This window comes from Micromys minutus (genome assembly GCF_963924665.1).
Source record: "Micromys minutus genome assembly, chromosome: 1".
Taxonomy (NCBI): domain Eukaryota; kingdom Metazoa; phylum Chordata; class Mammalia; order Rodentia; family Muridae; genus Micromys; species Micromys minutus.
This window is the reverse complement of record NC_137969.1, coordinates 201,872,328-201,887,649: the sequence shown is the minus strand read 5'-3', so window position 1 is coordinate 201,887,649 and position 15,322 is coordinate 201,872,328. Positions and strand designations below refer to the sequence as shown.

General features: G+C 40.5%; 1 protein-coding gene across 2 annotated transcripts in view; it reads left to right on the top strand.

The window, feature by feature from the left end:
• SLC25A21 (solute carrier family 25 member 21) overlaps positions 1 to 11,731 on the top strand; it is a gene marked incomplete at its 5' end in the record, with an annotated part of 482,512 nt that extends 470,781 nt beyond the window's left edge. For both annotated transcript variants that reach the window (XM_080921836.1, XM_080921835.1), the window contains 3 exons: positions 7,302 to 7,483; positions 8,319 to 8,371; positions 11,625 to 11,731. In XM_080921836.1, coding sequence (XP_080777962.1) covers positions 7,302 to 7,483; positions 8,319 to 8,371; positions 11,625 to 11,686 — 297 coding nt within the window. In that variant the 3' untranslated portion in view covers positions 11,687 to 11,731. The remainder of the gene's footprint in view (positions 1 to 7,301; positions 7,484 to 8,318; positions 8,372 to 11,624) is intronic.
• Between the last annotated feature and the right edge of the window lie 3,591 nt (positions 11,732 to 15,322).

Genomic DNA, 15,322 nt, shown 5'->3' with positions numbered 1-15,322 from the left:
CTTCCTTCTGTAAGGACTCTGTGTGGAATGTCATGGTAAAGCCACCAGAACCTAATCACAAAGGCCTGTAAAATGGACAGCAGTTTTTTGTTTCCCAAGCTAGCAGCCAGCTGGCCACTTACTACAAGGGGCATCAGAGCCCAGGCTGCAGAGGGTAAAAAGTGAGAGGATGAATCTTTTCATCAAGACACTTAATCTAATAGTAAATCTTCAAGTACCATTGTCTTATATTGTCGATGTGTCTTTAGCTGCTGACAGTGTATGATGTGAAGTAAATGGTTTCATTAATAACAAACAGGTAGCATTTTGATCATTAAATGCTTTGGGTCATAGATCACACTTCTGATGACTCCTTTTGTGAAATTTACATAGGTTATAAAGTATCACAGCTGACAATGCCTTGGAATCACACACTAGTGATTCTCAAGTTATGGAGACTCTTTAGTGTGATGTTTGATCAAAGAAACATTGATTTCAATGAAGAGGGACTGGTACTCACCCCAGAATCTAAGTGATATAGAAACAGTCATGAATTCTTGTAAGACATCTTGGTGTTAATTCTCGACACTGGTACTTACAATTTAGCTGTGTGTCTTTGACACGTCAGACATCCTTTTGACTCAGTGTTTTTGTCTGTGAAATTGAATGCTAACTTTAGCCCACAAAGTGTTTTCAAGGAAATAAATTAAATAAAAAGTACCCTGTAAAGTCTCGGAGCACTTGCTTAGCATTCATGCAGCACTGGGCTAAGTCCCCAGCACTACAGGAAAACATACTTTTTTCTAAGGTTACAGCCCCTACTGCTGTGAAAATACAAGCCCAACAAGACATGTGCATTTGTTTATCTGTAGGATGCTCACTCCCGATGCAGTTATGCAACATTTGTAAGAAGATTTTGAAAATATTTATTTGAAATTTAGTAGAAGGAAAATTAAAACTGACTCCTTAAAAATGTTATAAAAGACCTATTTTAAATATAAGGAAAAAAGACTATCACAGTGACAGATTTTAAGTTATGGTAAATTCTAAGAACAGGAAGCTAGCCCTTGCCATTGATCAAAGATTTGGAACAAAATGATTCAGGCATATGTGTGAGGAATGTACTTAAAGTACAGGAAAAGTGCCAGACAGTGGTGATCCATGCTTCCAACCCCAGCACTTGGGAGGCAGAAGAGGAGGCAGGTGGATCTCTGAGTGAGGCTAGCTTGGTCTACAAACACAGTTCCAGGACAGTCAAGGTTATAAAGAGGAAAACTGTCTCTAAATAAATAAATAAATAAATAAATAAATAAAACAAAAAACAAAAACAAGGAAAAGAAAGAAAAGCATGCTTTAAAAAGTGTTAAGGTAGAAGAGGAAGAGAAAAAGGAGGAGGAATGTAGATTGCTGTCTGAAAGCAGGTGAAAGACAAAGCTAGAGTCTGTGATTGGACATTAGAAAAGGGAGGTGGGCTGAGAGGTTTTGAGAGGTGGGAGAGATAGGAGGGAGAAGAGAAGAAAGGAAGATGGAGGAAGAGAAAGGGAACCCATATCTGTGTGGCTTTAAATAGCCACAGGTAGTTACAAATATCCCAATAAGGGATGGATTGTTACAGGACAATTTGTTTTATTGAGTTGGGCAGTTTATATCAATTGGCTCTCAGTTTGTTATATAGATATTTTCTGGGGTAAGAATTTACTGATATAAATCCGATTGATAAATTTAAAGCCTCTAGAGATTTGACTTTACCAGGTTAGTGGGAATTGTGACTATAACAATAAGGGGCAGATGGCTGGGAATGTGAGCAGAGTCTGAGTCAGAGAGCCACAGCAAGACAGGCGGACCTGGGGCTGGCGAGATAGCCACCTGACATGGAAACCTGGCAAGTCGGATAGAGAGATTTTAGAGCAAAGGGTCAGAGAGTGCACAAGGATGAGGACACCCCATCAGTGCCTTGTGGACCACTGGTGCCAGGCGTAGTGTAAGGTGGCGCTTGTTCTTTTTTTATTATTTAATGCTACAGAGAAGGAGGAAGAAGAGAACATACAGGAGAAGTTTCCTAATTGGTGACAAATTATGGAATCCTGTTAGATATTATTGTGCTCAAACTGTGTATGTGCGTGTGTGTGCGTGCGTGTTTTGACTATTTTCCTTCCCTTTATTTCTCCTACTCCATGCTCTACCCACACGACTTCAAGTTCTCCCCAGTTCCTCCTCTCTCTCACTCTCTCTCTCAACAAAAAAAAGAAAAACCATGAAACAAACAAAAAGCAGAATCAAAACAGAAAACCAAGAAAAAAAGAAAGAACTTAATGATAGACATTTTATCCACATGAATATTTATTTACGTAATTAAATGCTCTCCCGACTGTTTAGTTAAGCAACTGACACTGTGAATCCACTAATAGTCACTCGGATTTTCATAGGCCCTGAATTTTGCTTTCTTCTACTAAAGGTTTTTTTTTTAATTTTGGTCTGAGAAATGGTGTCCTTGGAATGTTGACTTGGATACAGCCCAAGATTCAAGTACTCATGTCTCTACAATTGCAGGCTAGACCATGACAGTCACAAGAATTCTCAATATGTTGAACTTATCATTTCTCCATAATTGAACCATTTAGGCCCTTTGGCCTCATTTAAATTTATATTCAGTTAGGAAATTAAGGAACCTTCCATAAAACTCAGAAATCTCACCTGCTCAGGAATGTAATGAGGATTTAATACCTAGAAAGCATTTATCCCAGTACCTGCCACACAGTGAGTATCTGATCACCTTCCTCTTACTTCAGATATTTTTTTAAAAATGCATGCAGCTAAAACTCTAAGTAATAGAAGACATAATGGACAATCCATTTAGCTAAAACACGGTGATTGGCAATAATGATGTTCCTTCATTGACTCCACAGTGGCCAAGCTTATAAGAAGCAAGAGCTAGATGCTGTATCACAGATTTCAACACATAAATTCCAGAAGTTCCTCTCTCCTTGCCACGTGCTTCCCCCTGCAGTGTGCTCATTCAGTCCCACTGCAGGGATGATTGGCCATGCGTACACCCCATCCCACTCTGGATTTATACTGCTACATATTTGAGTGGGGGCCCAGGATCTTGCAAAAGAAGCTGATGACTTAATTAGTGGAGGTCTGGGCAGAGGCTACCACCCAAGCTTGGCTCTGCTACTGAGTCAAGGCAGCTCATTCAGTTTGGCTTTCTTTACCCATGAGCACTTGGCTTCAGCATGGCCACTGCTCCTCTCCACCCACATCTCCCAGAGCTCACTTGAGGTCAATGGAGCACACTTCTAGGCTGCTTACCTCCCTCTCTCTCTCCCAAGTTCCTAAATTAAGAACACCTTACTTTGCCAGGCAGTGGCAGCACATGCCATTAATACCAGCACTTAGGAGGCAGAGGCAAAAGGATCTCTTGAGTTCTAAGCCAGCTTGGTCTATAGAGCAAGAAAGCCAGGGCTACACAGAGAAGCTCTGTCTTAAAAAAAAAAAAAAAAAAAAAAAAGCAGTTTTAAAAAGTAATGGCCCATAGGCTCTTTTCACTGGGATGCCTCTACTTGCCTGTTCGGTGAAACAAAGTACAACACATGTTCTCCCGGCCTTATACCAACCTTACAGGGATCCCCCACCATTTTGAGAAAACAGAGAAGACATCACTTAGTAGGTATGAAACAATGACCACACTCAAAGACTAAGGTTGGGCTTCATTCTATATCATCATCGCTGTCCTTGCTGCAATGGGCAGTCCGTATGGCTCAGCGGTGTTGTACTGGGGGAGGGGGGTTGTAACTGCACCATCCATAACCCTGTGTAGACAGCATCGATAACCCTGAGAACAGCTTCGGAGAGAAGTTCGGTCACCTAACCACAAAGAACTTACCAAAATCTAACAGGGGGCGGGGGATAGGACAGATTCCTTCTTTGTGGATCTCTGATCACAATGGCAGTTCAAGTGGAGCTTTTTATCCCCGTGCGGACTCGTTCATTCTTTCTACCCCATCCCCTCCCTCCCTTCTCTTTCCTTACCATTCCAGGTACCACGCCCTCCCACTTTTTAACTTATACTTGCTTGTTTGTCTATTTACTTTGTGTACAAGTACAGCCGTGTGCCACAGCACTCCTATGGGACAGACACGGCCCAGAAGGGCAGTGCATAGTTTAGTAACTTGTGAACTCACGGCCTGCTGTGAAAACCCGCTATGTGCAGAAAGAAGCCAGACATAAAATGGGGTGTCTGGTGGTTTGGTTAAGACAGTGTCTGGGGATTACAGAAGGAAAATTTCTGATAAAATATCCCAAAGTTTCTTGCACATGGTGGTATAGTGAAGACATAGGATGCAAGGCGAGAGTGTTGACTGACTGGATTCTAGCACAAAGCAGATTATGAAGTCCAGTGAACAGACTGGCTATGGATTCCGAGACCAACTGATATGGGATAATCTCTTTGCCATACCGCAAGAACATTAATACTCACAAGTCTAGTGACTGCCCCCTCCCCTATTTTGCCTATTAAAAGCACCAAAATTACTGGTTTCCAACATAGATCTTTCTTATTTATTTATTTATTTATTTATTTATTTATTTATTGGGGGGTGTGTCTGTGTATGTGAGAGAGAGTCACAGGCATGTGGGTAAAGGTCAAAGAACAATAGTCACGGGTCAGTTCTCCTAACATCCAGTTTTCAAGCTCAGGTTGCCAGGATTGCATCTCTACAAGATCCTGTACCTGCTGAGCCATTGCCCAGCCCCACATAAAATTATTTTCAGTCTTCTTCCCAAAGCGAAAGAAAACTGATCTGGGAAACTAAGATGGACCTGAGATGGGGCCCAGACTTCACAGCTGTATTTAGGAGCGACAGTGGGGGTCTTGTCATCATGCTGGGGACATGAGTTTGACAGTATTTGTGCCAGTGAGCACAGTGCTGGCGTGGAGGTTTGCATAGTCTTAGATCCCAACAGTGTCTTGACCATAGAGTGCTTCGCTAGGTATGGTAGACTAACTTCCAACTTTAACTGCCTCCCACCCCCAGTCTTTGACAAATAGATCAAGAGATAGGTACTGAATGTTTGATACGGTCCCCTGACCTTCCCAACCAGCTGTGCATACAAATCATCATTTTTGCCATCATCCTGAATTTAAAAAAGAAAAAAAAAAAAAAAAAGGTATTTTCACTCAGTCACAGGGACACTAGGAAAGCATTTCTTCACAGGATGTTTTATGTCTTAAGAAAATATAGTTCATGAAGCTGTCAAGGTGGGGGGGATGGCACCCACCTCCAATCCCGACACCCTGAGCTCCATACCTAGAACGTCCATAGAAGAAGGAGAGAACTAACTCTTGAAAACTGTTTTCTGACCTCCACACACTCACCAGGGCACGAGAGGGCACACATGTATAGACAAATACATAACATTTTTTTAAAGGAAAACATGGTTCGCTGTAACACTCACTGCTTTCTGCCAGTCTTATACAGCACTGAGAACACTTGGCATGTCCCATCACTTCTAAGAAAATGATATAGTGCATGAATGATGTAGATGCTAAAGACACCCCCCCAACTGAGCTCTAAGGGGGTTAATAACTCATCCCATGGTCAGACAACTGGAGCAGGTGTTAAGTTTGCCCCCACCGGAGCTCAGGTGCTTCTGAACAGCCGTGCAAAGGGCAGCATCAAGGCATTTTTCTCTCCTTGTAAAGGAGAAAGACTAGGGATGGAGAATTATTTAAACACAGCTCAGCCATTCTGCAGTTACAACATTGTTTCTCTTGCAGAAACACCCTGTTGATGTTTAAATCCCTTTAAACCCCTGGCACCTGTATGGCCCAGATCCAAAAAGTATTACCTAATCCCTTGCTCTTGCTTTTTATATTTAACCTCACAGGCACTTCAAGTGATTGTGACCCCTGGTTGAGTTGAGAATTTAGGGGCCTACTTTCTTCTTCCGTGGAAGCTAGAATCATATAGTGCTCAGACCTCAGTATAAGAATGTATTTATTCTCACCCCTCCCATTTTCTTAACCAAGTGTGCGCATGTGCAAACACACACACACTTTAGCTCTGCTAGGTTAAAAAGAGAAAGAAAACAAAAGGCGTAATCACATGGCCTTGTGGCTCCCGGATGACAAGAATCAGAGGAAGATGGAGTGGGACAGCTGTCAGTTAACCACACATAATATCTGATACAGCTTCTCTTCAGGGAAAAAAAAAAAAAAAAAAAAAAAAAAACGAAGGTTGCAAACATAATGAGAACTTCCCAGCAAATTCATTATAACAAAGCATAATGCAAGTTCTCTGGCCACAAAACTAGACCCAAGGAAAGTGACTCCCACGTAAGACCTAATTAAACCCTTTGATGTCAGAAAGCAGAGCAAGGAGGATTGGAAAATTAAGTCCCACCAACTCACATGGGAAAAAAAGTGTTTCCTTCTCCTCCTCCTCTTTCTCTTTCTTCATCCTCCTGTTTCTCCTCCTCCTCCTGCCACTTTCTCTCTCTCTCTCTCTCTCTCTCTCTCTCTCTCTCTCTCTCTCTCTCTCTCTCTCCCCCCCCCCCCCATTTCTTCCTGACTGATTTTCTCCTTTTCTTCCCTTCCATGAAGGAAGTGTAGGATTCAGGAACAATGGGTTGTAAATTCTTGAGCCAATTAGCCCAGTGACTTACTACTGTTTCTAATGCACAGAATGTCACAGGCTGTTTTGCAGCAGCCCCACATTGGTTTGTTAATAACAGGAAGCTAGCACTTCTCAGTACAGTGGATCAAGCTACACGTGAAAATAAATGCGAAAAATCTGGAGGGGAATAGCCGCAGACGGAGTGCAGCCTTGACTTAATTTAACACTGGGTCCACACACACGAGCATTTTAGTAGGCTTCATGGTGGAAGTTGCTGTCATTTGTAAAATATTCTGGCCAATTAGCTAATAGTGTGCTTGGATTTCTCCTGTTTTGATACAGTAATACTAAGTACATTGTGAAGCCCAATTATACAAATCATCCCCATATGCCATACCAGTCTTTCTTTATGAACTGTGTTTATAAATCCTGTGTGAGGAAATGTGTACTTCAGCAATTTAGACCATGTGTAAAAACATAGCCAATGGGATTGTCAAGAAAACAAGTTCCAGCCTAGGAAATCCTAATGTGCTTTCTGGAATAACAGGAGGGTGCCGGGAGAGCGAGAGCGTGGGGCTGGAGGGCTATGGGGGCCATGGGGTGGGAGGGTGATGCTCTCTCTTCTCACATACCTCTTGCTTTACAGTGTTTAACCAATGTAGGATCTTCTACTTCCCCTTCTGTTGTTTTATTCCTTTCTTTTAGGATCCAACCTTGGAGTTCTTGAGAAAATTTGCGATTGGTTTTGTCTCCGGGACAATGGGTTCAGTCTTTAACATTCCCTTTGATGTTGCGAAGAGTAGGATCCAAGGACCTCAGCCAGTTCCAGGAGAGATCAAGTACAGAAGCTGCTTCAAAACAATGGAGATGGTCTACCGGGAAGAAGGGTAACAGATCCTTGCTTTAATGAGTATGCGAGGCTCAAGGACTCTCATTTATCTCTTCCTATGAGAGCCAGTAAACCTTCCTTCCCAGGCTTGGCTTATGTCTGAGGAAGTCTGTGGGATAGAAGACAAGTTTTGCAAGGCCACACAGTAATGGGATGTTGACACCATCCTGATCAGGCCGAGAAGCATGACTATATAATAAATACACTGAGTATTTGCCTGAGAATGCTTGGGAAAAAAACTCTTCAGCGTGTTCAACATGATGTTATAGTATATGGCCTATTGGCGTGCAGGCAGAATACTTGTCTTCCGACTAAAAATCTAATCAAAATATTGTCTTAATTATGTCCTAAGAGAATTAAATGTAAGCATTCGGAAATCTGGATTCTTAAACTTTTAAGTATTTGCCTTTTTCTGATCTTCCTTTCTAAGTTTTAGTTTCTGTCTCCTCTCTCCCTCCCCTTCCCACCAATATTCTCCAGTAAACAAGTGATACTCTATTATTTTGATCTAAACTGCATCATATTTCCTAATGTGAGGACTGGGCTTGTGGTCTTTTAAATTCAATTACAAAAGTCATTTTGCCCATATACACAGCTGTCTTGAAAGCAAGAACCATCTCACTGATGAAAGTCAAGTTTCTGATTGGACACAACTAACACAGCCTGTAATAAAGAACTGAGTAACTCTTTCCCTTCATCCAATTTGCTGCAGCAAATACTGAACCAGATACTGCCAGGTTGGGGGTGGGCGTAATTTCGAGTGGTTTCTTGGCAAATGGCGAAAGCTACTACCTATTTCCAGGATAAAAACTGCCCTCCTCTTTCTGTTACAGGGTTTTAGCCTTATACAAAGGCCTGCTTCCTAAGGTGATGAGGCTTGGACCAGGTAACAATGACCTCACAATTTATGACCTTCCTTTTTTATTGTCCTGGTATCTTTTCTGTTAACTGTGTAGATCTGAGACACCATAGAATTTCGCCATACAGGGAGAGAATGAAAACTTGAGGATACAAAGTCACCTGATGAAGACATGGAAAGCATCCATCAGAAACACTGTACCTTTGTTTAAAACACTGTGCCTTTGCTGGGAGCCAGTGAGCGCTAACACCAAGCTTAAGTCAATAGGAAAAGATCCACACACTGAAGCCTGAGTGAGCTCCAAAGTATACACATGGCTTCTGGCTGCATGGAGGATTTCACAGAGAAACCAGCCTATAAAACTCTGCCTTGGGCTCCAGGCTCACTCTTGCTTCTGCCTCCCCTTCATTCCCAAAAGATAGAAGAGAACTTGCTTCCCTGAGCACGGACAGGTCCGTGAGCTCCATTCCTAATCACTTCTGAGGAGAAATGCTCTTCAACACCACTCACTTGTCCCAGCCTCCCTCAGTTGGTAATGGAGACTCCTGGCTTCAGGCCCTATCTGAGGACAAGAGACAAAAAAATAAAAATGAAAATAAAAAATAAAGCCTGTCACCCTCCACAGGGCCAGATGCCTCTATGTAAACAGATAAGAAAATAGCTGCTGGAAACCCAACCGCCTGGGCAAATAGCCCCGAATTCCAAGCCACCCTATGATTAAGTATGAATATATGTTCTAGACCACACACACATTTTTTTTTAAAACCAGATCATGTGCCCCTCCTTAGACATCCTGGTAGTCTTCTCTGGAACATTCTCTTCTCTCTTTGCCATTCCACGATTTGAACTCCGGTACTCAGACTTGCAGGCTTAATCTGGGAAACTGTCCCCACCTTAGATAAGGGAGTGCAGAAGACGAAGCTGGGTAACAGTTCACACGTTTGTGTGTCCAAACATCATCCCACCTTTCCTCATCTATTATCCCAACCTCTGTGAGCTTTTAAGCATGAGTTTTTCTTTATACATGAGATCTAGACCTACCTCTGGTTAATCATCAGCCCCTGTGTCAAAACCAACTCAGGAATAAAAACCATCAGGAATATTGTATTTTTCCTTCACCAAACAGTCAAGACCAGATAGTAGGCCTAATGTTAGTGAAGAATCAAAGGACAACGCCCTAAGCCAGCTTCTCAGAAGATCAGGTATAAAAACAGTAACTGGGGCGAATGTAACAAAAATGGTAATTGATTAGGACCTTGAACCAAAAATTCTTAAATAATCTGCCCCCAAGCTCTGTTAGAGGCTTCCAGATGTCTGCTTGGGTTTATAAATGCTTCTGTGTGAGCTATCCTAACGTGCTCTCACGTCATGTGCAACAAAAAGCGTTGTTATGTTATTATCCAGCCTCAACAAGATTGTGAAGCCTAATACAACCCCCTGACCTCTCCTACATTTTAAATGTGCAAGTCTTAGGGAGGAAGTCAGAGGAGAAAAGTGGGACTTTGAGTTAACATCAGTCATAGTTAAGGTTAAAAACAAAAGATAGTATAAAAGGATGCAGGGGAGATGGTTCAGTGGGCAGAGGTGTGGGGGATCTAAAATAAAATTCAAAAGTTAAAGTTAAGATACCTGGGGCAAAAGTCAGCTAGATCAGAGGTAGAACATACAGCTAGCCTTCACTAGGCCCTCAGTTTGATCCCTAGCACCCAAGGACGGTAGGGAGGGAAGGGGAAGGGAGAGGACTGGAAAGAGTCGAGGAGGGAAAAGAGGAAGGGAAGAAAGTGGAGCTGGGAAAGGGAGCACCCAGATTTTTTTCATCTATCTTAGAGAAACATTAAATCTTGCTTTTGTAAATTCCTTAGTAGCCCTACATAGCCAACAGTGAGGTGCCACCTGCAAGAGAATAGCCAACATATCTATCTATTATCTATCTACCTCTCTATCTATCATCTATCTTTGTGTGACTCTGTCTTCCTCTGATTCTCCCCCCACCGTGTGTGTGTGTGTGTGTGTGTGTGTGTGTGTGTGTGTGTGTGTGTGTGTGTGAATCTGTCTGTCTGTCTCCCTCTCTGTGGGGAGTGAGGGGAGTGGGTACATGTGTGCACATGTGTGCGTTTCATATTAGTGAACGTAAATTTCATGATTATGTAGGCAACTGTCTGTGGGGTTGCTTCTTGTTTGTTTACTTGTTTGTAGTTTTAGAACTCCAGGAGAGGTATATCAGCTGAATGGGGTTTAATAGAGTATCTTCACGGGTTAAAAATGAAAATTACAGGCAGATAATTATCTTTGGTTTATGGTTATACAAACATGTGCAGCCAGTAGATTTCTTTTTTAATTATATGGCAGTGTGTGCAAATAGCTAAGATCCAAATCAAGTTCTTTTCTTTCCAAGAGAAGTCAACCTTCAACTCACATGGCCCAGCCTGTCCTCAGTCATGCTCAGAATATTTGTCCACATTTGGGTTTGTAACTTTTTGTTTACACACTTAGGCCATTCGAAGTTACCCTATTTGTTATATCAGGAGCCAGGCTTGCCCCAGTGTGCACAGATTCTATATCCTCTGAGCGTATTCTCCTGAATCATATTTCTATTTATCTTTACAGCCAGACATTTCACAGCTGGTGATACAATATCTCATTATGGTGAAGGGCAGTCCCATGCCACCCAAATCTACTTCCAAATTTTCATGTTCAAGTCTATGTATTTGATGCCAATATGTAGAATAATCTTAGTTCCCAACTTCCTTTTACAAAACAGAGTTTTCAAATATTCAGAAAGTAACGTTCAAACAACACAATCTGTTTAAAAGCCAGACACATCTGTCAAATCATGGTCTTGGAAAATTCTTTCTTGAATACACCCAAAGAAGATACCAATTATGTCTGGAAAAGAAAAATCTATTGCCTAGATATGAGGAATATGAGCATTTTCATTTGCAGAAAAGTCCCATGCCTTTAAATGACTAAATATGTCTTTATTTATTTACTTTTTTTAAAGTTGAAAGTTCTTGAAAAAGAATCTGATGAGAAATGACGAAAGCTGCAAAAACTCATGGAGGAAAAAATGTATTTGGAGACTCACAATGGTCTTGATTTTTTTGCCCTGAGAATTTTCCATAATCATTGTTTTCTATCTGTGTATCAGAGTAACTGATGATCCCAAAAGCCCCCAGCCTCCCCCAGTAAGGCCCCTGAGACTTGGTGGCATGGGGGTGGGGGAGTAGTCCCCACGCCCCTTCCCAGGACTGTGATGAGATGTAGCTCTCTTCCATTCCAGGTGGTGCTGTGATGCTGCTGGTGTATGAACACACCTATGCGTGGCTGCAGGAGAACTGGTGATGGACAGAACTGACGTGTGATCTACAGCCCCATGAAGAGAAGACAAGCTAGACATGCCCGCTAGGAGGGAAAGGCAGTCTGCTCTGGAGCAAAGCCTGTTCGGATGTTTTATAAGTCTTTAGACAAGTTGACATGGTAGTTTGGGCCATATACTGACACTGTGAGGAGGAGAGTCACAAGAGGCAGGGGGTTTGTAAGTTAGGATGGGGCACAATCAGATACAGTTCATACAGCTCCACAAAATGTCTGACTCACACTGCTTCACCATGGAAACTCCTTTGATGATTTTTCTGAGAAGTCTACAAATCCGTTAATTCTTGAAAATAAATTGTTCTGCAGTGAATTTCCTGAGAATTATTCAAAGAAAGACTGAGGTATAGGTTAAAATTTAAACATATTTTATAAAGAATTATTTTTTTCATAAATCATATTTTAAAAGAGGAATAAGAAAAAATTTAAATACCCCAAAACAGCCTTTTAAGAATGTTTAATTTTGTGAGTACTAAGTTAAAATGTGAGTCTTGGAGTTTTTGTTTGTTTGGTTGGTTTTTTTTTTTTTTTGTTTGTTTTGTTTTGTTGTAATTAATACACTCTTAGGCTCTGTTTTCCTAAATATATTTTATATTTCGCATAGTGACTTAAGTGGCTATTTTAGAATACATGATATTATAAACTGCTTTCTTTTACATAGTTCATTGTGAAAACAAGATTTATTACTTTTTTGGTTTTTTTGAGATTTTTTGCTTTTTTAGGTTTTTTGGGGTTTTTTTTTTGTTTTTTGTTTTTGGGGCTTTTTTTGCTTTTTTGTTTTTTTGTTTTTGTTTTTGTTTTTGTTTGATTAAGTAACAACTTGAATGCACTCTTTGGGTCCTGCTCTTTTGCCCAAACTTGCCTCCAAACACCCACCCTTAAAAAGAGTGTACGGACATAAAACTATCTCCAGATTCTTGGGTTTAAGTCACATTTTGAAGTACAAAACCAACTGTTTAGAATGTTAAAATGTCTACACTAAGTGGCAAGCATTTCAAAAATTAAAATACATTCTTTAGCATTTCCAAGCACTCATGCACTAATATGCACTCTGGAAAAAAATGTAGCTTTACTGTCTTAATATAATCAAAGTTCATATGTATGTCTGCATCATGTAATAAGACTTCTCCAGTAGGGAAGCTCAAGAAAAAAAATCTCAACATGTTTGAGATGACACCTGTTCTTGACTACTCCTGTGGGGTATTTCAACTAGGGGCAAGCTCACCAAAACATTTTGAAAATAAACAGTGAAGATGACATGGTAATTATTTGTGTTTATTAATTTAGAGCATCTGAAGTATAAAAATAAAAGGCTTTTGACATCCTCTATATACATACATAGCCTCCTGTTGTACAACTTTTCCAACATGCTTTTTTTTTCATTTGTATCTCAGCCCAATATTCAGTCTGTGGGTCATTAAAAAAAAACAAAAAACAAAAACAAAACAGAAAGCCAGGAGCAGGAAGAGTGGGTCTGTGTTGCTTGGCTGCTTTCTGTCCTTAAAGGTAATGCACACTAGAGTCCTCTGTGGGAAGGCTAAAGAAAGAACAGGGCAGGAAAGGAATTCTGAAGAGTGCATGTGCCAACTTACAAGATGTTCCCCTCTGAGCATCAGGAGGAAGCCAATGTTCACAGCAATGGGCTTGAAGACCTAGCAGGCCCTACCTCACTGTGTTCTTGTTCTTAGCTGTTAGAATGACTTAGAATCATAAGTGGCTATGAATAGCCAACATGGTTTGGGCTTTCTGGTATCTTTTAAATTGTTCCCTGTGGATTTACCATGATTAATAAGACCTGGAGAGAGGAGCGAGGATGAAAAAGAAAACTCTGACACCATTAATAGTAATTTCTTAAAATACAAAAACCAGAAAATATAAATAACAATAAGGTCTCTTAACTTAATTCATAAGGAAAATAACGTTATCAGTTACGTTTGCATACAAGCAATTGCTATTTCGAAACACCCCAGTCACCTAAAAACATTAGATATAGAATAATCCTGTACCTTAAGTCAGACATTCTGGATAGCAGGCAAGTTTCTGTGTTGCACGATTTGAAAATCCCCACCAAAAGATTGGATTGGATCTTAATGCCATTTGGTTACAGTCTGTCTTCTCACCACACAGGGACAGCCAGTCGTCAATGGGGAGTTTTACAAGATCAAAGGGGTACTATGGCCCTGAGAGTTCATCAGCTCCAGCTCCTTCTGCTCGCTCTCCTACAGTTATTATCCTGTTTATTGCAATGAGTATTGGTTGCTTTAAAAAGAAATGCAGTACAAAGTTCTCTATAAGACACCTTATAAGACAACTCTATAAGCTGTTTGAGGGTGGGGGGTGCGGGGGAGACCTGGTTCCTTGAACACAACTGCATATCAAAAATCCTATACCTGTTTAGTTATCGAGTGGAATTAATACCAAGACACCTCACAGTACATTAATATCTCAATAGATGAGTGCTACTGATATTCTAAAAGTACTTTGCCAAGCAGCAGAAGGAATGCAAACTGAAGAATCTTGCCCAAGAAAATGAACTATTATAAAGTAAAACATATTATCATATGGTCACACACACACACATCCATGTCCTGTAACTCTATTCATAACATTAAAATGAAAATTAAGTTGGTCTAAAAAGGCTTAGCAGCTAACCTCTGTTCTGTAATTCCACAAATAATTAAAAAGAATTTACTAAAAATTAAATATCATTTGTATTTCTAATACCAACACCAGCTGACCTACATGTGAAACATGCTTCAGTATACAATGTAAACTTCACAGCAAGCCACTGTTACTACATTCATTAGAGAAGAATTCTCTATTTCCTTTTAAGTTACCAGATAATTTGGTGCTGAGTTTGCTGAACACACAGGTAAGCCAACAATAACAGTACAATTTCATTTCACAGTGGTTTTCCATCACATAAAGTTCATTTTAAGTGTCTTTGCAAAAACAAAACAAACAAACAAAAAATAAACCATTTCACATTAGACATGTCTAGTGACTTCTGTTAGAACGTTGTGGTACAGGTGTGTTACAACCTTTTGTTGTCCTGTGCTTGACATGTGTGTAGTTTGAGTGGGATACAAACTAAAAACTGTTTTATCTGTGTTTAGAGTCTTCTGCTGTAGGAAGAAAGTTTCCTTCATGAAATGCTGAAGTGTTTACTGATACACACAACCTGGGGGCAAGTCCAGGAACCTAAGTGGCCCACCACCAAACAGAGAAAAAGTACATCTCCAGAAAGTCACCTTTGCAAAGAAAGAAAGATAAGAGAGGTGTTGGTGTTGTGCAGAGTGCCCCATGAAATGAAGACATCCACAGTTCATCTTTACGAGCTCAGAGAAATACAAACATCACTGTATTAGGAACCAAGTCAAAACATAAAAGGAGCAAACTTCCAATAATGTTTGAGTTCTATACATATTTTTCAGCAAAATACATCTCTCTTAAAAAGAAACAAAAGATCACACAGTTCAGTTATTGATTGGTTTTCTAATGGTGAATTAAGGCTTATTTGATCCCCTTATTTGATTAGAGGGTATCACATAACTTTTTTTTTCTACATCTGTTCTCCTTTATTGATTTTGCAAAAGTCTCAACAAT